The sequence below is a fragment of the Cervus elaphus genome, chromosome 11 (genome assembly GCF_910594005.1).
Source record: "Cervus elaphus chromosome 11, mCerEla1.1, whole genome shotgun sequence".
Classification (NCBI taxonomy): Eukaryota; Metazoa; Chordata; class Mammalia; order Artiodactyla; family Cervidae; genus Cervus; species Cervus elaphus.
Window position 1 is genome coordinate 78579570 of NC_057825.1, and position 21786 is coordinate 78601355.

The following is a 21786-nucleotide window of genomic DNA, read 5'->3' on the forward strand; positions in this document are numbered from 1 at the left end:
ATTAATGATTTCTTGTGAAAGCAGAGGGAGAGGGAGAAGGTGAGGATGTGGAGGAGGAGAGGGCCTTTCAAAGTAAACAGTAATATAATGATGGAGTCTGAAATAATCCAGGTTTTAGCTAAATATGTAACCCAGACATTTAAGTTACCTAACCATGGGGTGCTTCCCAACAATCCATGATGCATCTACTTTAAAAGTTTAAGGTACTGTGAGGCTCAAGTGGTGACAAACTTGAGTCCCTAGATTATATGCTTCCAGAGCACCATGCTCTGATGTTTGTAAATTTAGCACAGATGCAATTTTCCTTCTGCTTGTGGAATTAATTGGCTGATGTCTATCTTCACTACTAGACCTATCTCGTTCATTCTTCATTTCCTAAAAGTGGGTATCTAAAAGTACCTGGCAGGTAGCAGGCTCTTAGAAATATTTGTAAAATGAATGAACCAAAGTACTTGTAACCAGTAAAGCCATGTACAAGTATTAACATCAGACATCTGAGAAGTTCACTAATTCAAGAAATATTTACTGAATGCCTTAACTATGTGCCAGCCACTATTCTAAAGCACTTAGGATCCATTAGTGAACAGAAAAGATCACTACACACCTAGAGCTTTCACTCTAGTTTGCAAAATCAGGAAATGAAAATACAGGGACACCTCATTTTATTGCACTTGGGCTCACTCAACTTCACAGATACTGTGTTTCTTTACAAACTGATGGGTCAAGCAAGTCTATCAGTGCCATTTTTCCAACAGCATTTGCTCACTTAGTGTCTGTCACATTTTGGTAAATCTTGCAACATTTCAAACTTTTTCATTATTATGACCCATTTGTAATGGTGACCTTTAATATATGTTATGATTCACTAAAGACTCAGATGACAGCTAGCATTTCTTTTAGCAATAAAGTATTTCTCAATGAGGCATGCACATCTTTTTTTTTTTTTTTGGCTGCACTGGGTCTCGGTTGCTGCACATGGCGATCTTCAGCTGTAGCATGAGAACTCCTAGTTGTGGCATGTGGGATCATCCCTAGACCAGGGATCAAACCCGGACCCCCTACACTGGGGACCTCAAAGTCAGCCACTGGACCACCAGGGAAATCCCTGCATGTACATCATTTTTTACACATAACAGACTACAGTATGGTGTAAACCTTAACTTTTATATGCACTGGGAAACTAAAAAATTCATGTGACTTGCTTTACTGCAATATCTGCCTTACTACAGTGGTCTGAACCGAACCCACAATATCTCTGAGGTATCCCTATAAACACATAAAGTATATTTGAAGGTGATAAATGATATGGGGGAAAAAGCAAGGTACAAGGAACTGCAAACAACTAGACAGTACTAAGGTGAGTGCCTATGAGCAAGAGCCAAGATGGTCCAGTGCTTAGGACTCTTTTCACTGCCATGGCCTTGGATTCAATCCCTGGTCAGGTACTAAGATCCCACAACACACACACAGCATGGCCAAAGAAAAACAGTATCGGCCAAGAGAGAGTTTACTGCGCTTAGAGCCAAATGAACAAACAAAGCAGGGAGCAGCCAGAGAATACCAATCTCATAGGCCAATATTTTTCTTTGAATCCTAGTTAACTTTCTAAATAAACTGATACCATAAACAGTGTGGAATTGCCGAAATTCTTCATGAAGCCTTTTATTTAAAACAATTTTTGTGTGTGTGCGGCACTGAGTGGCTTAGAGGATCTTTCCTCCCCAACCAGGGATGGAACCCAGGCTGTGGCAGTGAAAGTGTTGAGCCCAAACCACTGGATTACAAAGGAATTTCCTGGAATTGCCTAAATTCTTATACCTTACATCAATAACATAAAAGAGAAGCACTTCCGGAAGACATCTCAGCAGTTTCCATCCACAGACTGACCTAACCCTGCAGCCATGTGCTTCATTTGGTGGTTGGTGGTCTCAAATTCTACAGAAGTTTTTAAAATGCAACATCGCCAGGATATCCCCAAAAGTGAACCAGGACGTCCAAGCTAATAAGCCAGGCATGCCCTTGGCCAGACGTGGCTTCCAGGGACTCAAAACTGGACCAGTCTCCAGATGGTATTTTGGGAGAAAAGTATTAGCTAGACAGCCCCCAGACATTTTTACAGTAAGAATTCTCTCTCCAGATGGTATTTTGGGGGCAAAGTATAAGCTAGACAGCCCCCAAACATTCTGACCGCAAGAATTCTCACCAGCTACACAGGTAACTCTGACCCACCAGAAATTTTTGGTCAGGTCGCTTATGACTATTCGAGTGCCTCCGTTGTAAAAGTTGAACTATTGCCAACAGTCATTATGCTGCTGCTGTCCTGGACACCCTCGATGATGGACAAAACAATGTGTAAGTTTTATTTATTCTGGCCTACAGTACCAAAAAAGCCACTTTATAATTATACCAATACTGTATTCTTATTAGTTAGCCTAATCTAGAATTTTACAAATTCCCTTAAATATTATATTTCCTAACGTCTTCCTTCTCAAGCTGAAAGAGGAAAAAATTAATTCACTAAAAAGGAAGAAACACAAATTATGACTTCAAATATAAAAAGAGACTGAGTTACTGGAGTGGCCTGCTCGGAGAAGCTCCAAGCAATTTAAAGAAATCTGCAGATGTTACATATTCAATATCAATATTTAATATCAGAGGTAATTATAAAAAGTGAAATATTCGGAATCCTGCACAATTCTCTAAGCTGAAATTCATACTTTCAAAGAGTCTGGAACTGCAAGTAAAATCACCTCTTATGCCTTTTACCCACTTATCCTTCAATGGGAAACAAATATTTCTTAATACTAGAATCAAGAACACTCAGTGTATACCTTGTTGAGTTCTTCTATCCTTCTGATGAGGTACGGATTGCTTGAGGAATTCTCAAAGTAGACATAATCTGTAAGCAAAGGAAGTAAAGAGCTTAATCTTTTCAACAGAAAGTTCACATGTGCCAATCTGTGACTTTTTATATTAGGTAATTCACATTCAAAATGAAGCACGCCCATAATTCATTCCCTGGTAAAAGCAAACTTAGTAATGCAAACTTAATATATTCTCTCCTGTGCCTACCATTCACAGATCCTTATTTTCCTGGCATTTTCGCTTCGATTAATGTTTTATTCAAGCTCTCCTAGACTCTTGTCCCACATGTGTCAAATTTTTAATAATAAACAAAAAGACACCTCTTATCACTGAGAGTCGGGGTTGACTAAACATGTGTCTTTCATACTCTAACTGCTTCCACATCTTTTCACTCCAATCCATTTGCCCTGGAGTATGCTTCTCACATAAAACTATTGACCTAAGACAAATTCAGAGCATCTTGAAAGGCTTAGCAGCCCAAAGTACATTTCAATCACCAACTTAAAAAAAAAAATCAGGTGAGCGGAGCAGAAGCACCATGACCAACTTTTTCACAGCTCTATCCGGAGGATGGGGGCAGGGAGAAAGGAGACAGGTCACTTTTTGAGAGGCAGAGCTCTCTGGAGGTGATATTGGTTTTTTATTTTTATTTTTTAGATACCGGTTTTTTTGAATACCTCATTTACCAAATTTAATCCAGATCCCTTTAGGGTCTTGTTATAATGAAATTGCTGCAGCCTTTCAACAAAAAGGATAAAATTTTCAAGTGTGGTTTTTCCTGTCATCTAATAGGCTCACTGGAAACTCCCCACTGTGTGTTTATTTGAGAGGCTGGGCTGTATTGTCTAGCTTAGTGGCTCTTTCCCTTCTCCCTTCTGCAAAGTGGCCTCATTTAGCCAGGCCATTCCCACCACCATCCATCAAGAAGCTCGGCTAATGAGCAGAAGAAGAGCACGTCTCACACACAAACACGCCACTTATCTGAATTATTATTTCACCAGGAAAGAGACAGGAGGGCGTCGTGAGTAGGGAGAAAGTTTGTTTGACCTTATTTCTCTCTCCTGCAGAAGGCTGGGAAGGAGGCAGACAGTAGAGCGAACGTCCAGGCAGAGCTCAACTCCCCAGACCAGGCTGCGGTGCCCTGGCCCCTCTGAGCCCCATTATTGGGGCGGGGGGCGGGGAGGAACCGGACAAGAAACGGAAGGGAGAGTGACGACGGAGAGGTGTCGGGCCCTGTCCCCGCAAACAGGCCCATCCAGCTGTGCCCCTGGCTGGGCCCCCATCGCCCCCACCCACACCCACCCCCAGGAAGGGGAGGAGTGGCGGAGGGGGGTGAGTGTCCCTCTACCCTCTCCAAACCCCCAATGCCAGGATGCCACGCGAGGATAAGCCACCCTCTGAAGGGGCTTGACGGCCCCCACCCCCATGTGGGTTTCCTGGGTGGGGGGTGGGGGTGCGTGATAATTCAGACCCTCAAGTACAGGCTTGGCCCTGAGACCTGGGGCGGGGCGCGGGGGTGTGGATGGGCCCCGGCCCCTCTGCGGGCCACGGTGGGGAGGGGGAGGGGCGGGGGTGGGCAGCCCCGGCCCCCACCGCAGGCCCCCAGCCGCCTGCGCCCTCAGCCCGGGCGCCCGTGGCTGCCAGCCGTTAGGGCGAACTCGCCCCGACCCCCCCACTCCCGGGGCCCGCTCCCAGACGGGCCGGGTCGGGCCGAGCCTTCCTACCTCCGACCCGGTACATGTTGGCCGCCATGTCCGCCCGCCCGCCCGCGGAGCCCGAGCCGAGCCCCGCCCGCCGCTGCCGCCGCCGCCGCCGCCGCCGCCGCCTCAGCCTCGGCCGCCGCCGACTCCTCGCCGCGGGGGGGAGGGAAGGGAGGGAACAAGGGGAGGGGGAAGTGAAGGGGAGGGGACGCCCAGGGGTGGGGGCAGGTGCCCGCCCCCGGCGCAGGGCTAGGGAGGGCCGAGTTGCCCGGCCAGGGGAGGCCGGAGCGCCTGGGATCAGCAGGGAATTGGGGAGCGGGGTGCGGTTTGGGGGGACCTTGCTGGAAGTGGAGGGTCCTAGGGTTGGGGTCCTGGCCCAGGCCGATGCCTGCCGCCCCAGCTAGCGTACCCCGGCACCTGCCCACCCCGAGACTGGGCTTCCTCTCCCCGCCTCTGTCCCTGGAGACCTCCAGGCAGTGTGACCTCCAGCACGTGAGCACCAGTCTGGATGCAAACACTTGGATGCAAATAAGTGCTCGCAGCAGGGCGCCTTCCTCCTGGTGAGGTTAAGGCAACCGGCCTGAAGCCCCAAGGCCCTGGAGCCAAGGGGATGCCAGGTGACTGCAGCTTCCCGGGGCAGAGACCTAGAGGATGGCGGGACTAGGAAAACTGACCCCCTTCCAACTCCACCCTAACTCCACTGGCGTGTCAATCCGCGTTCACCCCAAAACCAGGATGAGCAGAACCCACTTCCCCACACCTGGAGGCCTTGCCTCTAGACAGGCCCTATATGCAGTGCAGCCGGGCTGGGAGAAGAGACCATTAGAGGAGGGGGGCTTCCTTTGCCGTTAGGGGAACAGGGCCTACAGTTCACTGTCACCCCAACTCCTCAAAGGAGGAGATGGTGCCCGTCAGCTTGCTGTTGATGGACTGTTAACTGGTTATGTGCCTAATGCTTTTAAAGTTATTATTTTCCCGGGCAAATTCTCTCGACAACCCCTGTTTTCTCAGCCTTCAGATCCTCAGAGAAACAAAGAACCTAATAGAGTTGAATCTGAGCTGGTTGTCCCCTAAATAAACACAAACAACTTTCTTTGGGGAAGCCAATCCATTCCAAAGGACTCCCAGATATTGTTGGGTAATAAACATGAAGAGGATCCCTTGCTGTTGTGGGTTGTTTGGAGTTTCTGGTGCTTTACGACCTTGTGTTGTTGACTCTGGGTTTGGCGTCTGTGGATGAGAAGTGTCCCCAGAAAAGGAGGCTGTGTTCTGCTTTGTCTGGTGGTGGCATTTGTGATTGTCCATTACCACAAATTGAGGTAAAAACAATAGTATGGAAAGCAAAAAATGAAATATAAAGCACTTTAATAAAAAAATAAAAATATAAAGCATCTTTGCCTGAATTACCTTGATTGTGTAACTCAAGTTTCTTCAAGTATTAAATGGGGACACACTAATTGCACCTCACAGGTGGGGTAAGGAACGGTTGTGATTATATCTTAAAATGCTTTGTAAACCATTCAGCAAAGAGCACTATGCAAATAACAGGTGTCTGCTGCTTTTTTTTTTAACTCAAGCAAGTTTCAGATTCCCAAAGGTTTCACGCTGTGAGTCAAATTGTGATCTCACATCTACTCTTTTGACCTAGAGAAAAAAGTAAAGCTGTTCCGTTATGCATACTGCATAGCTGTTATTTATCATAATCCCTTTACTGGAGATTCCACAGAAAACATTGTGACGTATCTGACATCACTCTCTCCATTTCTGAGCTGACACGTAAATAGGCTGAATAAGTTAGCTGGAGTTAAACCATAAACTGGCAGCAGTGTTGGGATAATTCAGCCCTTTCCTTTGGCCTAGAATGCTCTAAACCAGGAAGATTGTCTCCAAGTGGAAAGGCCACCTGGAAACCATAAACTCTAAAGGAACAATAGGTCGCAAGCTCTATTAAAGGGTTTTCCCATTATTTTTAAATAAGTAAGCAGTTTCTCCCCTTCAAAATATCTCTGTATTTCTGATAGTTCCTTGTCTGCCTGTCTCATTTCCCCAGCTTTGTGCACCTTACCAGATACTAACCACAATAAATGGGCAAAAAGTGCCAAGAAAATGTCTTCCATCCATACCTACCTCCTTAGGAACAGCCTTATCCAGAAGCCCCAACCCACCCCCATTCCCCCATGAAAGGCCTCGGAAATTTGGGGGCATAGAATTAGTTGGAAGTAATGATGGTGGCAGAACCCAGGCTCTTTCCTTCCTCTAGATTCTGTGTGTAACCTCTTGCATCTCTAGCTCCTGGGCCAGTGTCTTCTACATAATAGGTGCTCAGTATCTGGAAGAATAAGTGCCCATGAATGATGGACTTAACATAGAGAACTAGGTGCAGTGTTGAATGCAGGGACTTTTGTCTATGAAACTTTTATACTTCCAAATAGCAAAGAAGTATGTGTATAAAGGAGTTCAGCAAATGTTTGTACATAGAAAAAAAAAAAAAAACACAAAGAAGGGTGGAAAAGCCGGTAGCTTCAAAGAACCCAAGGCACTTCTACCTCCTCAGGCTGCGTGGTTCAGATCAGAAACTTGTCACCAACTAGCCCCAACTTCACTCCTAGCTTGGCTGTTTGGCTTTAAAAGTTGCTTGACCCCTCTGATCCTCAAGTTCTACAAATCATTACTAGCTACTGACACCTAATTCTAACACTTGTACTAAAAAGTGAAATATACAAAGTTTGGGGAACGTATTAAGCTTTATACTTAGTAGGTGCTTTCTCTCTATTCCAGTCATCCTCATTACTAAAACAGAGGGGTCTCTCAGATTGTGCCAGAAACTTCAGGAAAAGTCCAGCCTCTCCATGGGTAAAATTTCCTGGCATGACTGCTGTGATTAAAGAATCATGATAAGGAATTGCCAAAAGGCCCAGAATGTTCTCTGTGTCAATCCCCAGAGTCCTACAGCTTAGCTGGAAAAGTGGATGTTGCAAGGAAGCTATAGATAAGACAGAGTGTTGGTTTTTGCTTCAACATCAGGATGGAGTTTTTATATATGGAAAAAAAAAAAACACAAGATAGGGCTGTCCAGAGTCTGGGAGCTTTGTGATATTGAACTTAAGAAAGGAGCCTGAAAAAAAAAGGAGCCTGGGGGTCTAGAATGTAATTAATCTGGAACCAGATAACAGGCTTTAGATAAAGTACCATAGCTTGTCCTTTGTGCTTTCGTTGATCTGTTTCTCTCTTTTTTTCCCCCTTTCTTTTCTTTTATTAACTTACATTGTCATTTAGCAAAATTTTATTGGAAAAATGCCAATCTGTCTCAGCTATTCCAAGGTGGCCGGGTTGTACCAGCAGATAACTATTCCAGCAGAAAGCAAGAATCAAAGCAATTGAGCCCCTAAGGGAAAGAAAACCAGAGTCAGAGTTTCCTAGCTTCTCCAGTCCTGGGGCCTTCTCTTCCATTGATCCTCCAAAAACATGAAAAGCCAGGGCCAATCTCAGAAGGTCTTGACTTTTGGAAGTGTGTATTTTAGGAGGCCATGGTGCTCTCATGCTCTCAAAGGAGAGCAAGCTCAGCCATTTGGTGGCATCCACAAGGAGGTTCCTTCTCTAGGCTCAACAATGCCTCCAGGTCCTGGAAAAGGGACTGGAAATCAAAGGTGGACAGGGATGAGCCTTTGGAAGGGTACCCTAAATGATTTAAGTGTGTTTTTGTTTTGTGAGATTTTTTTCTAGCACACCTATGGAGTGCTAGAGTGCTGTGGGTTTGAATGGGAGATGGCCACAGTATATGGTGTGGGGTCAGAAAGTAGAATCCTAAAAGGCAATGGGAAGTGTTGAGGGATACAACAAAGAACCTTTGTAGGAATGACTCAGACCACAGCAAAGAAGATCTTTGCCCACCTAATGCAAAGATCCTACTGATTGGAAAAATTCTGATGTTGGGAAAGATTGAGGGCAAGAGGAGGAGGGGGTGACAGAGGATGAGATGGGTGGATGGCATCACCAACTCAATGGACATGAGTTTGAGCAACTCCAGGGATGGTAAAGGACAGGGAAGCCTGGCGTGCTGCAGTCCATGGGGTCTCAAAGAGTCAGACCGGACTTACTGACTGAACAGCAACAAGAGCAAAGAGAGTGGATTGGAGATGGTGGAGAGTGCAGGTTGGAGAAAAGAGCTGATGACTAGGGTAAGAGGCCATGGAATATGAGAGATACGGATTGGTTTGAGAGAAACTCAGAGGTGTGGGAGATACAAGATCTGATGCCTTTGGGGAGACTTGAAGTAAAAAGGTAACAACTGGGTGGAGAGAGGTGTGATTCAGTGAGCAGACAGCACAGGAGCGGAGGCAAGTTGGGGGCAAAGGAATGGTTGACAGGTTCAATTTTAGAAAAGTTGTGTTCCAGGTGCCTTGGGAAACATGCAGGTATGTTTCCTCATTAGAAAAGAGGTGGATGAACAGACCCAGAGTTTGAGAGATCTGGGCTAAAATACCCTCTTCTATGTCACCATCAGCTCAGAGCCTGGTCTGTCTTGTCTGAGGAGTAAGCCAAACCCTGGCCCCAGGGGAAGAAGCAGGTTCCCTGAATCCTTCAGCTTGGGAGAAAACAGGTTTAGCCGGTCTCGGTCCAGGAGATCAGAGTCCAGGTCCAAATGTGCAACAGGCAGGGTGTGGGCAGAGAGCCACGCAAGTCACTGACCAGGACAGATGATGAAGGCAAGGGGGCATGCCCCAGGGCTGACCTGCCACAGGAAAAATTCTCAGCTAGGGAAAGAGAAGTCTGCTCTCAGGGTGAAAAAAGCAGCTGGGATGGGAGGGTGGGATTGGGGGAAGAAAAAGAACAGGAGGAGAGGGGAAGGGACATAGCTTGAAAAACAAATCTGTCTATTCCTACCTCACCCTCTTGCTTCTAAGATGGTATAGAGGATTACACAGTGGTCCCCCCAAATATATGTCTACCTGGAACCAGAACCTGCGAATGTGACCTTATTTAGCAAAAGGGTATTTCCAGATGAAATTAATGATCTGGAGATAAGGTCATCCTGAATTAGAGTTGGCCGTATATCCAACAAAAAGTGTCCTTGTGTGAAACAGAAGAGAGGGAACAGAATGAAGAGGAGAAGGCATGGGAAGGTGGAAGCCAAGATGAGTGTTATGAGCTACAAGCCAAAACAATGCCAAAGACTGCCGACAATCACCAGATACTGGGGGAGACGCATGGAATCGATTCTCCATCAAAGCCCCCAGGAGGAACCAAGTTTGCTGGCACCTTCATTTCTGATTTCTGACCTTCAGAACTATGAGACAATACATTACTGTTGTTTGAAGCCACCCAAGTTGTGGCAATTAGTTACGGCAGTCCTAGGAAACTCATCCAGATGGTAACCACCCCTTGATTTTAAGTAAACATAGATTCAGCCAGAAAACATTGAGCACTATATGCAGAGACTAAGGGACATGGAGGCTGAATAAAAGAAGAAAAGAGGGGGCTTTTCTGGTGGCTCAGTGGTAAAGAATCCACCTGTCAATGCAGGAGACACAGGTTCCATCCCCAAGAAACCAGAATTCCATACGCCACAGACCAACTAAGCCTGTGTGCCACAAATATTAAGCCTGTGCTCTAGAGCACAGGAGCCACAACTACTGAGGCCCTGTGTCTCAACCACTGGGGCCCGTGTGCCCAAGAGCCAGTGCTTTGCAACCAGGGAGGCCACCGCAAGAGGAAACCTGAGCACCATGGCTGGGGAGTGGCTCCCACTTGCCACAACTAGAGAGAAGCCTGTGCAGTAACAAAGACCCAAAACACTAAAAAATAAGTAAATAAAATAAATTTTAAAATATTTTTTTAAAAAAGATAGAGTTACACAGAGAGGAGGGGCCCAACACCACTCCACTGAAGTCCTGCTCAAGTCCTTTAGACAGAGTTGGCTTACTGCTAACAGAAAAGAACACCCAGATGCTATGCCCTTCAGCTGTCAGTGGAAGAATCCTCCTCCCCCTCCATTTTTTCTTCCCCGGCACACCTGAAAAGTATCACACATTCCCATGAGCAATAGCAGATTACCAAGAAGGTAATACACAAATTCACCCCTCCATTCCTTTGTCAGGAAGCACTCTGGCTCCTCAGATCCCAATCAATGCTTCTAGGGTGGGGAGTAGAATGGGGGCTTTCAAGAATATAATCTTGTCTACAAAAATGCCCTTTTCCTTCACCAAATAAGTAATGAACACTGTTAAAGGCATTGAGGACACACCAGTGAAGGAGACAGACAGAACACCTGCCCCCTGGAGCTTATATTCTTGTGGGGAAGACAGAGAATGACCAAATATAATAAATCCATCAATAGATGTGCTAGTATACAATGATAAATGCACTACAAAAAGTAAATCAGGATAGGGAAACCAAAAATGATGATGGTGGTCAGAGAAGACCTCTTGGATGTAAGAACTCAAAAGAGACCTAATGATAGAATGGAGTGAGCTGCTGGGACATGTGGGGAGCAACATGCCAGGACAAGGGAAGAACAAAGGCAAATTCCACAAAGCAAGACTCAGCCTGATCTGATTGTGACCTAGGAGGACCAGTGTGGGTAGGAGATGAGGTCAGGGAAGTGAGCAGGGTTCAACCAAGTAGAGCCTGGATGTCCCTGGTAAAGTATTTGAATTTGTTCTAAGCATACTGGGAAGGCTTCTGAGAAATGGACTATTTCCTGCCATATCAGTAAGCAAAGGATGTCACAGTCATCAACAATTGCAGCCACCGCCACCACGGAAGGTAAGCTGGTGAACCCTGAGGGAACTCAGAAAGGAAGAATACCTGCCATCTAGCAGCCACCAGACTGCAGGCACTCCCTAAGGTGAACCCTGAAAAACACAGGATTCTGGCCCCTGATAGCTGAGGTACATATCAAAGGAATGATTTCAGTAAGCCCAGACTCTTGCGTCTTCCCATACAGAGAAAAGCACTAAATTCCTTAACTTGGGATATCTGGTTTTCTTTAATTAACAATACTGTTTTGATGTTCAGACTATCTGCCCTTTGTTGCAACACTTCTATGTAACAACCAGGCTCCTCCTTCCGCCTCCTCAGAGTTTTCTCAGGGTCACTTGAGATGCTGTCTCCTGGGCCTGAAGTCCTAAAAGTTCCCCTAAATAAAGCATAACTTGCAACTTTTATGCTGTGAGTATTTTTTAAGTCAACTCTTTCAACACCGGGGTGACAGGAATCTGATTGATGTTTTTAAAAGATCACCTGAAACATGAAGAACACGAAATAGAAAGGGGCCAGTCTTGACTTCCAATTCAACAAAGCATGACTGGGCACTTCCCGGGCGGTGCAGCGGTTACCACACTGCACTTCCACGGCAGGGGGCACGGGTTAATCCCTGGTCAAGGAACTAAGATCCCACAGCTTCAAAACAAACAGACAAAAACCAAAGCAACATGACTGTGTCCTCTGGAAGCATCAAACCTCCTCTGAGCACTAGGGATTCAAAACTCACCAATCTGAAGTTTATGTGATGGAAAGCCAAAATTCCTCCTGTATTTCATTTGATGTAATAGTGAAAGAGACCCCTTCCAACCCAAGCTGGGGTTCTGAGACCTGTGCTAATCAATGGCTGTGAGAGAAATGACAATATACACTGGCTACCTTTTAAAATTCTCTTCCAAATCATATTGGACAGCATCCAATCATGTAGGCTGTAGTTAGTTCCCCTCATGCCTGATACTGTCACTGAGGTTTTCCTAGGCCATTCTCCTTTCTTTCAGCTGAACTCCATCTTGGTCATGGGGAGCATGTGAATTCCATGAATATGAGCCACTTACTGCATTTTTTTCATCTTAAATAAAGTGTCTTGGTTATAAGTGATGCCATATATAAAATATCATGATTGAAACAAAGCCTCCTGAAAGTTTATACACACACACACACACACACACACAAACCCACACTCCACTGAGGAGAGTGGAAACACAGAGACTTGTTTTGAGGCTAACATACTTCAATACAGAGGTAAGGAGCTAGGAAAAAAGTCTGAGAAGCCCAGGTTCCAGGACCCATGTGATAAACAGTGGGGTTCAGTTGTGATAAACCAGAGCAACTAATCGATCACTGGACTTGACAATATGGTGGTCTTCAGAGACCAACTCCCCTCCTGTCTTCTCTTTTGGTAGTTCCTGACTGTCCAAATCCTAGGCAGTTTGAAAGAAATTAGTAGGGTCTGGCCTTAGATATTCTACAGCGTGGATAACTCCAAAGAGCAGAGAGGGTGCTCATGAATCCCCCAGACTGAAGGATGAATACTAGAATTTGCTCCTTTTATCACTGCCTTTTATCTTTATCCATAGGTTTGTAGCTGCTGCCCTTTCTATAAGAGACTGAGGGAAGTTTATTTGCAGTCTTGATTTCAAAAAGGACAGAAAATGTTGAGGGCTCAAAGTGAAACTTTGAACTCCTGGATAAATGAATGGTTGTTTATGTTTCCTTTTATCTTTGTGAAGTTTTGGAGGATAAACCATGAGTAGTTCAGAGCTGCCCCAAGGAGCTTCTTTTACAAAACCAGGCCAGGACCACATTATTAGTGGCAACTAATGCAATGTTTCCCATGTAATTGCACCAATCGGAGCATTGAAGACTTGGCTTCAAATAGAGGGCACCTGGAGGCAGCTTACCCTTTTTGAAGTTTTGGTGAAGGTTGCCCAGAAACTGTCCAGTCAAATCCCATCACTGGTTGGTTTCTGCAAGAGGAGATGAAATGTTCATCCTTGGAAGTCCTAACTCCCTTCCACCCTCCCACAGGCTTCTGATTTGGTGGGTGAAATTTGGACTGTGTTCATGGAATAGAGGGTGTAGAGGGTGGAGCCCTCCTCCCAGTTAGGAGTCAGAATTCTGGAAGTGAAGGCGCGAGAGAAGGTTCCAGCATTTCACTGAGTCTTCTTCCTGTGTCCTTAAACCTGGCTGCCTCCTCCTGTCAGGTGTCCCGTCTCTTCTCCACATTCACACAGAACCGAGGTTGGACCCTTTCTATTGGTGGCCTGAAGTCTCTCACCAGGTAAGAGCAACTTCAAAGGCAGAGAGTCTGAGGACTGTGTGACTGTGGTGTTCCCACGTCTTCCCACTTGTCCCACTCTCCCCACCAACATACATCTCTGCACACCCCCACAAAGTCCCTGAGATCCGGGCTGGAGTGGGGACTGCTTGCCCATCACAATCATTGCGTCCAGAAGATTTGAGGTGAAGCCTTCAAAGTTCCATACCAACCTCTCCATGGTAGCCAGCTTCTCCTAAAGCAGCTGCAGCCGAGGGCAGGCCCCGAGACGTGAGGGATGGAGCAACTCCCAGCCAGTGGCATGTTGCTGGGATCTGATGCATTATTTATGATGCTGGTGTCAGCGTGGCTCCCAGGCACCAGGGGAAATGGAAAAGGCACTTGGGCCTGTGCTGATGAAACTAAATATTTAAACAGGAATCATGAGTTGAGGTAAAATCCATTTCTCTTCAGTAAAGCAGAGAGAGCCACAAATAACTTCAAGGTTGAGCACTTGGTAAACACCATGCAGATCATAGGGGAAGGCTGGGGGCTCCTGGTCCATGGCTTTCCGCTACTCTCAGATCCCAGTTCCTCTCCAGGGCAGATGTAAAGGGTTGGCAAGGCACTTCGGAGTTGAAGGAAGAAAGGGGAGTTGGAGGAGCAGAGGAATTGATTCAGAGTCATGGTCACCCTATTATGGCTCCTTGGGAATGAAATTTGGAGACAACAGAACAAGGTCCAACCGGACACATTCCTCTGGATCCTTTTTGTCCATTTCCCTGTCTGCTGAGATCTATTCTACCGCATCTGCCCAGGTGATTGCACTTACCTTCTGATTAGCTGCAAGAAGGATGATGGGGTGCTGGGCAACCGTGAAGCAACCCTCTTGTCTTGATTCTTCTTACCTTACCTGAGAAAGTCCCAGGTAGGAAGCCATCCTCCACCCACTGCACACAAACCCAGAGGACACCCTATACAGAAAGGAACACAGGGTAGTAGGGCCCTCCAAAAAAAAAAAAAAAATTTTTTTTTTTGCTACACTGGGTCTTAGCTGCAGCAAGCTGGAGCTTGAGTTTCAGCATGGAAACTCCTAGTTGAGGCATGTGGGCTATAGTTGCATAAACAGGGATCAAACCCTGGCCCCCTGCATTGAGAGCACCAAGTCTTAGCCACTGAACCACCAGGGAAGTCCTAGGGCCCTTCGTTTTTGATACACAGAAATCTCCAACTATGGGGAAAGACAAGGTCTCCAAAGGTAATTTCCTGGTGGAAAGAAATAGTTGTGGTTTGGCCTGGCTGCTTATGCTGTGTCTTTCCCTCTTGGTGGGATCCTTCACTTATATTTCCACAGCAGTCTCTGTTCCTGGTCCCCAGGGATGTGCTTTTTCCCAGTCTCTGCATGAATAAACACCTTTATCTTCCTTTCGTCTAAAGACAGCTGAGACAGCCTGACATTTTCAAAATTAACTTTTATAAGAACTTAGGAAATAAAAGGAAGTAATTGCAAAAAGTACAAAGGCAGAAGTTCAATTCAGTTCAACATTTATTGAGATCCTGTGTTTAGCTGATACTCTGGATTATCTTAATAGATGAAATGGATTTCTGATCCTCAAGGAGTTCACTGTCCAATGGGAGAAGCAGGCAATTCGAGTATGATGAGTTGTAATCTAATAAAATAAAAGCCATAATTGCCCAGAGTTGGTAACAATTAATATGCCCTGCTGTAAGGGCAGGGCTGGTCGGAGAAGACTTTGAGAGAAGGTGCTATTTCATCTGGAGCATCACTTAAAAATAAAATCTTTGCCTGGTAAAGAGTCAGAAAGGGCATTCCAGACAGAGGGAAGAGTATATAGAAAGTTCATGGAGGACATACGAGAATCAACCGGAAACTTGGTGCAAAGCCAGATTGCAAAGGCCTTACATGCCAGGGTAAGGGGTTTGACCTAATCCTATAGGACCTAGAGGCAATGGGACCCTAATATAGTTACATTTATATTAAGTTAGAAGGATAATAGTGGCTAAAGTTGAATAAACAGCTTTTTTTTTTAATTTTTTGCCACACCATTGGACTTGGAGGATCTTAGTTCCCGGACCAGAGGTTCCCCAAACCTGTGCCACCTGCAGTGGAAGCGAGAGTCCTAACCGTTGGACTGCCAGGAATTCCCAATAAGTTGGCATTTTAGCTTTTGTAAAGAGTTTCCTGTGAGTTAGTTTAGCATAAACACATAAAGTTTCTGGGCCTCCAGAGCTGAAAATAGTGATGGGCAGCCATGTCCCCTGTAAAACTTATCTTTAAATTCAACAGAGAGAAGTGTTTTAAGAGACAAAGGGTAAATTAGAGATCATTGTCTGAGTTCCTTTTTTTTTTTTTTTAATAACTTTGGTATTATGGACTGAATAATCTGTCCCTACAAAAGTCCTATGTTGAAATCCTAACCCACAGTGTGATGGTGTTAGGAGGTGAGGGCTCTCAGAAAGATACTTAGGTCACAAGAGTGGAGTCTTCATGAATGGCTTTATAAAAGAGACCCCAGAGAGCTCTCTAGCCCTCTGCCTGCTATGTGAGACTACAAGTCTGCAATGCAGAAGAAGATCCTCACCACACCCTGATCTTACTGGCACCCTGATCTCAGGCTTCCAGCCTCCACAACTATGAGCAATAAATTTCAGTTGTTTATAAGCTTCCAGTCTATGGTATTCAGTTACAGCAGCATAAACTGTCTAAGAAAATTTGGGGGCAGTGGGAGGAGAGTTGGATATAACAATAACAAAACTTACCTGTGGAGGGGGAGAGAAAGAGGGGCTTCCCTGGTGGCTCAGAGGTAAACTGCCTGCCAATGCAGGACACACGGGTTCTGTCTCTGGGTCAGGAAGGCCCCACATGCCCTGGGGCAATGAAGCCCATGGGTCACAACTATTGAGGCCACGTGCCACAACTACTGACGTCCACACACCCTAGAGGCCAGGCTCAGCAACAAGAAAAGCCACCATGATGAGAAGCCCCAGCACCACAATGAAGAGTAGCTCCTGCTTGCCACAACTAGAGAAAAGCCCCCTCACAGCAACAAAGACTCAGCACAGTCAATAAATAAATAAATATTTTAAAAAAGAAAGAAAATTTGGAAAGGTGAAAACGACTCAAGTATGAGGAGAAATGGTATTATTGCCTGAGGACCCTTCCTATATGTTGGCTCCCACTTCAAAAATCCCAGCTGTCTAACGTCTTAGAGGTCATGGACTGTGAAGTCCCCTATGCCCTCGAGAATTCTTGTCAGGGAGAAGCAGATGAAGGTTTGGGGGCTCCTGTGAGAAATGATTATTTAGGTTGAAGAACTGGAGAGAGGTGATTGGCCTGTGAGACTTTCAACAACAGGAACTTGGAGATGTTTAGAAACCAGGAATCATGCAAATTTGAGAAACATGAAGACTGAGTCTGTCCAGGCCTTTGGAAAATTAACTGAAGAGATAACAGATGGCAAATTATAACAGTTTTTTAAAAAGTAAATATTAAGCAACTTGAAAAGAAATGTTGGCTAAGGACTGACCAGAATTTATCCTAGTCCCAAGGATATGGCCCTGTGTTCCCTCAGCCATCTTTCTCTGGGCGCTAAAGATAGAAGAATTTGCACCTCCAAGGTAGAGGCACCCTGATCCTCTTTCCTGAATCAGGTATAGAAACACACATTTTAAAATGTATTTGTTCATAGAGACAAGGTTGGACATTTCCAAAATAATTTAAATGTCTAAAAGCTAGACACCAAAAAAAAGCTAAGAAATGTATTAAGTGGAAAAAAAGCAGGCTATTAAAATAAGTATGGTACAATTGCATTTTTGTTGCTGTTGTTTAGTCATTAAGTCATGTCCAACTCTTTTGCAACCCCATGGAGTGTAGCCTGCTAGGCTCCTCTGTCCATGGGATTTCCCAGGCAAGAATTCTGGAGTAGGTTGCCATTTCCTTCTTCATGGGATCTTCCCTACCCAGGGATTGAACCCTGGTCTCCTGCATTGGCAGGCAGATTCTATACCACTGACCCAGCAGAGAAGCCCACATGCATTTAGGAAAAATAAAAAATTAGATATACATAGCGTAAATATATAGACACATAAATGTATAGAAGATTGGATAGAAGATCTGCGGCTAACAGTAGTTACATCTGGGGACAGAGAGTGGGAGGCATGTGAAAAACAACTCAATTGTCATCTGTGTACTTCCATACTGTTAGAAGTATATTACAATGAGCATGCATGACATTTTCATCAAAGAATTTTTTTTTTTCATTCCACCAGTTTATTGCTACCAACCCATCTCCCTCCACCCTCATGCATGCATGCTCAATCATGTAACCCCATGGACTGCAGCCCACCAGGCTCCTCTGTCCATGGACTTTTCTAGGCAAGAATACTAGACTGTGTTGCTATTTCCTTCTCCAGGCATCAAAAACATTTTAAATTTTATGTATTTATTTATGATTATTTTTTAGCTTCAGGATCTTAATTCCCTGACAAGGGATCAAACCCATGCCCCTTGCATTGGAAGCATGGGTTCTTAACCACTGGGCTGCCAGTGAATGTACTCCCAAATACAGTTTGTTTAAATTAATGAAAAATTTTAAAAACCAAAGACATAGAAAATTATAGATATACTTTCTGAAGCCAAGTTGATTACTCACTTCTCTTGGGTATCCAGCCTGCACCCTTATTCCTTGCATCAAATCAATTTTCATTTATTTTCCTTAAATTAACTTAGTTTACACAAACAAACAAACAAAAAACCCAACAACAAACAGAAAAACAATAAAAACTACTATAACTAAGACAATACCAGTTCATGAGTACCTGTGTACACTGGGCTAGGATGAAACTTTATTATTCTGTGGAGACTACAGGGAACCACTGAAAGACTTCAAGCAAGGATGTGTGCCAAGAATTTTAAAAATATGTCTCAGAACCAATAAAGGAAGACCTATCTGAGAAGGACCAGACTGAAGCAAGGAGTCCAGTTACAAAAAGCTTTTCCAATCATCCAAGTGAAAAATGGTTTTTAAGACAGGCTTCTTCATATTCTGCCCTAAACTTGCCAATTGACTTAGATTCACTCGCATTCTGAATTATTTATTAATTTACCCAAGAGACAGAAGGAAAGAATAACTGAATCCCTATAATGGTTTTAAGAACTCATAGTATTCTATCAAGGTATGGGTGTGCATAAAAGTAACCTCTGGTTTTTCCTTTTTTTTTTTTTTTGGTTTTTCATTTTCTCCACATTCGAGTCTAGACTCCTCAGCACAATACTCAAGGCTAGCCCTTTGCAATCTGGCCCCAACTCTTCCTTCTTGGTCTTACATCCTCCTCTTCTCCTCATGTCCTCCACCAACTTGGAGTTACCCTCAGCTGCGTGAGCAGGGCAACATTCAGTCTTGGCCTCAGCTTCTGTATCTGTGTTTCCATGACCTGACCTTCCTTCCTTCTACTCTACTAGGCAAACTTCTTGACTTAAGCCTAAGTGTCTCCCTAGAGCACTAACACCACCAACATACCACTCTGTTATGACTCCGTGGTTATTTGGGCCTGTTCCCCTCACTGCACCAATAGACTCCAATGGCTGATTATCAGAAGCACAAGGCAATTTGTTTCTTCTTGTTGTGCTTTTAAATTTATTTTACTGTAGTATAGTTAATTTACGATGTTGTGTTAATTTCTGCTTGACAGCCAAGTGACAAAGCTATACATATCAGTTCAGTTCAGTTGCTCAGTTGTGTCCTACTCTTTTAGATAAGTTATACATATATATACATTCTTTTTCACCTTCTTTTCCATTATGGTTTATTACAGAGTATTGAACATAGTTGCCTGTGTTATACAGTAGGATCTTGTTGTTTATAATAGTTTGCATCTTCTAATCCCCAATTTCTAATCCATCCCTCACTCACCTCCCTCCCTCTTGGCAACCACGAGTCTATTCTTCATGTCTGAGTCTGTTCCTCTTCTGTAGATAACTTCATTTGTGTCTTAGTTTAGATTCCACTTTTAAGTAGTATTATACGATATTAGTCTTTCTGACTTACTTCACTTAGTACGCAAATCTCTAGGTCCATCCATATTGCTGAAAATGGCATTATTTCATTCTTCTTTAGGGCTGAGTAGTATTCCAGCATCCACTTATCTGTACATGAGCATTTAGGTTGTTTCCACGTCTTGGCTATTGTGAAAAGCACTGCTATGAACAAAGGGGAGCATGTATCTTTTTGAATTAGAGTTTTGTCTAGATATATGCCTGAGGAGTAGGAATTGATGGATCATATGGCAACTCTGTTTTTAGTTTTTTGAGGAGCCTCCTTACTGTGTTCCGTAGTGGTTGCACCATTTTACATTCCCTCCGACAACGTAGGAGGTTTCCCTTTTCTCCACACCTCTCCAGCATTTGTTATTTGTAGATTTTTTTGTTGTTGTTGTTATTTGTAGATTTTTTAATGATGGTCATTTTGACTGATGTTTTTTACTAGACTTCCAGAGCCCACCCAGAACTACAAAATCTGATTCTTTGGGGGAGGGGCCAGAGAATCTGTTTTGTTTTTTTTTAACATTGTCCTCCATTGACTGTAGTCATCACCACGAAGAGTGGGGGGGCGGGGGCGGTCCTCCATAGCTCATAAAATTGTCGACTGAAAAAAATGCACAAACTAAAAGTTGAAAATTATATCTAATTTGGTGGACAAAACTTAAGCCCAGAATGCAGCCTCTCAGTGGACAGAACACAACATTGTGAAGCTTCCTAAACTGACCCCATTGGCTCCCATATCACCTTGTTCCAACTTGTGTATAGTGCTTGCCATGGGATCCATGTGGCATGTGTCCCATTCTGCCATATTGTATACTTATTTGTCTACATGTCCTGCCCAGATCACATTTCTGTCTCCAGTCTTTTTCTTTTCTTCTTTCCTTTTTTTTCCCCCTAACTATTTTGCTAGTTGGCTCCACAGATGCCTCCTCACTTGTTTCCCATCCAAATGTGAGCCTTCACAGCAGGGAACCCATCAGGTACCACAGATTCCATGTACATGGATGCTTGGGGAAGATTTGCAGTATGCAAAAGGAATAAAAGCAGGAAAAAATTTCTAGCGTGCAGTACATGTGAGAAACTACAAACAATTATTTTCAAGGCTTTTTGGTTTGACTAGGAAAAAAACCTGATCAACAATCTGGTTGCCAGGCTGGACTGTTGGTAGCAGCCACCCCTAGAGTTGATTACATGCATGTGTGCTCTGATGTGTCCCACTCAGGAAGACAAGAGGAGTACGTTCTAATTCTGGGCCCTGGACTGCCAAAGACTTAGACCCAGAGTGGGGCCAGGCCACACCCTCCACTAATCTCCCCATAGCCTTTGTTTGAGTGAAGCCACTGATGAAGCCTATCACAATGGAGGCAAGCAAGGTGCCCTCCCATTACCATTCACAGTGAAGTGCCCAAAGCAATCACCAGGCGCCTCTATTGTCTTTGCTATTAGTTGAAGTTAATTTTTTCTTTTTTGTTTTTTTTATTAAGGCCCTTCTCTCCCGCCCTTCCCCCAACCTGGCTATCTACAGAATGAATTTCCAAAACACCCTAGCGGAAATGGCTTCTTTTAAGTACTACTATTATCACTGTGATTAGCATTATACTGAGCCCTACTTTCGCATCTTGGAATCTCTCTGGGAATGCAAGTTCAGGATTTCCTGCTTAAAAGAATTAAAAAAACTAGAATTTCCAGTTTGAAAGTATTTCCAAAGACTTAGAAACCTCAGGCAGAAAGCTGGGTCTGGGATCTCAACCCCGCCCACCTGTGACTTGGGGGAGCTGGACCCTCTGGGTCGCCAATTTCCTATCTGTAAGTTCTCTGCCTTGGATTCCATACTTCTGAGGATCATGCAGTCTATGGAAAACGGTTTATCAACTTCGCATGCATGTGTGCGTGCTAAATCGCTTCAGTTGTGTCCGGCTCTTTGCGACCCCATGGACTGTAGCCCGCCAGGCTGCTCTGTCCCAGGATTCTCCAGGCAAGAATACTGGAGTGGGTTGCCAGATCCTCCTCCAGGGGATCTTCCTGACCCAGGGATCACCTGCGTGGGGAGACCCCACTGGTTTTCGAGTCCAATGCCTTAACCACTCAGCCATCACTACTCTTAACAACTTTAAACTCTCTGAAAAATCTGCCAAGCACCG

The 21786-nt window shown here is 44.6% G+C and overlaps 1 protein-coding gene across 10 annotated transcripts in view; it reads right to left on the reverse strand.

Moving 5' to 3' along the window:
• Positions 1 to 4731, reverse strand: part of MTA3 (metastasis associated 1 family member 3) — a 196708-nt gene extending 191977 nt beyond the window's left edge. For 7 of the 10 annotated variants that reach the window (XR_006343568.1, XM_043918149.1, XM_043918146.1 and 4 more), the window contains exons 1-2: positions 4590 to 4730; positions 2832 to 2899 (exon numbers count right to left, since the gene is read on the reverse strand). Coding sequence is in view for 9 of the 10 variants with exons in the window: in XM_043918149.1 (XP_043774084.1) it covers positions 2832 to 2899; positions 4590 to 4617 (96 nt within the window). In the remaining variant the exon portion in view is untranslated. Of the gene's footprint in view, positions 1 to 2831; positions 2900 to 4589 lie in introns of all 10 variants that reach the window. The other 3 variants (XM_043918144.1, XM_043918143.1, XM_043918151.1) reach the window with 2 other exon arrangements.
• Positions 4732 to 21786: the final 17055 nt, after the last annotated feature.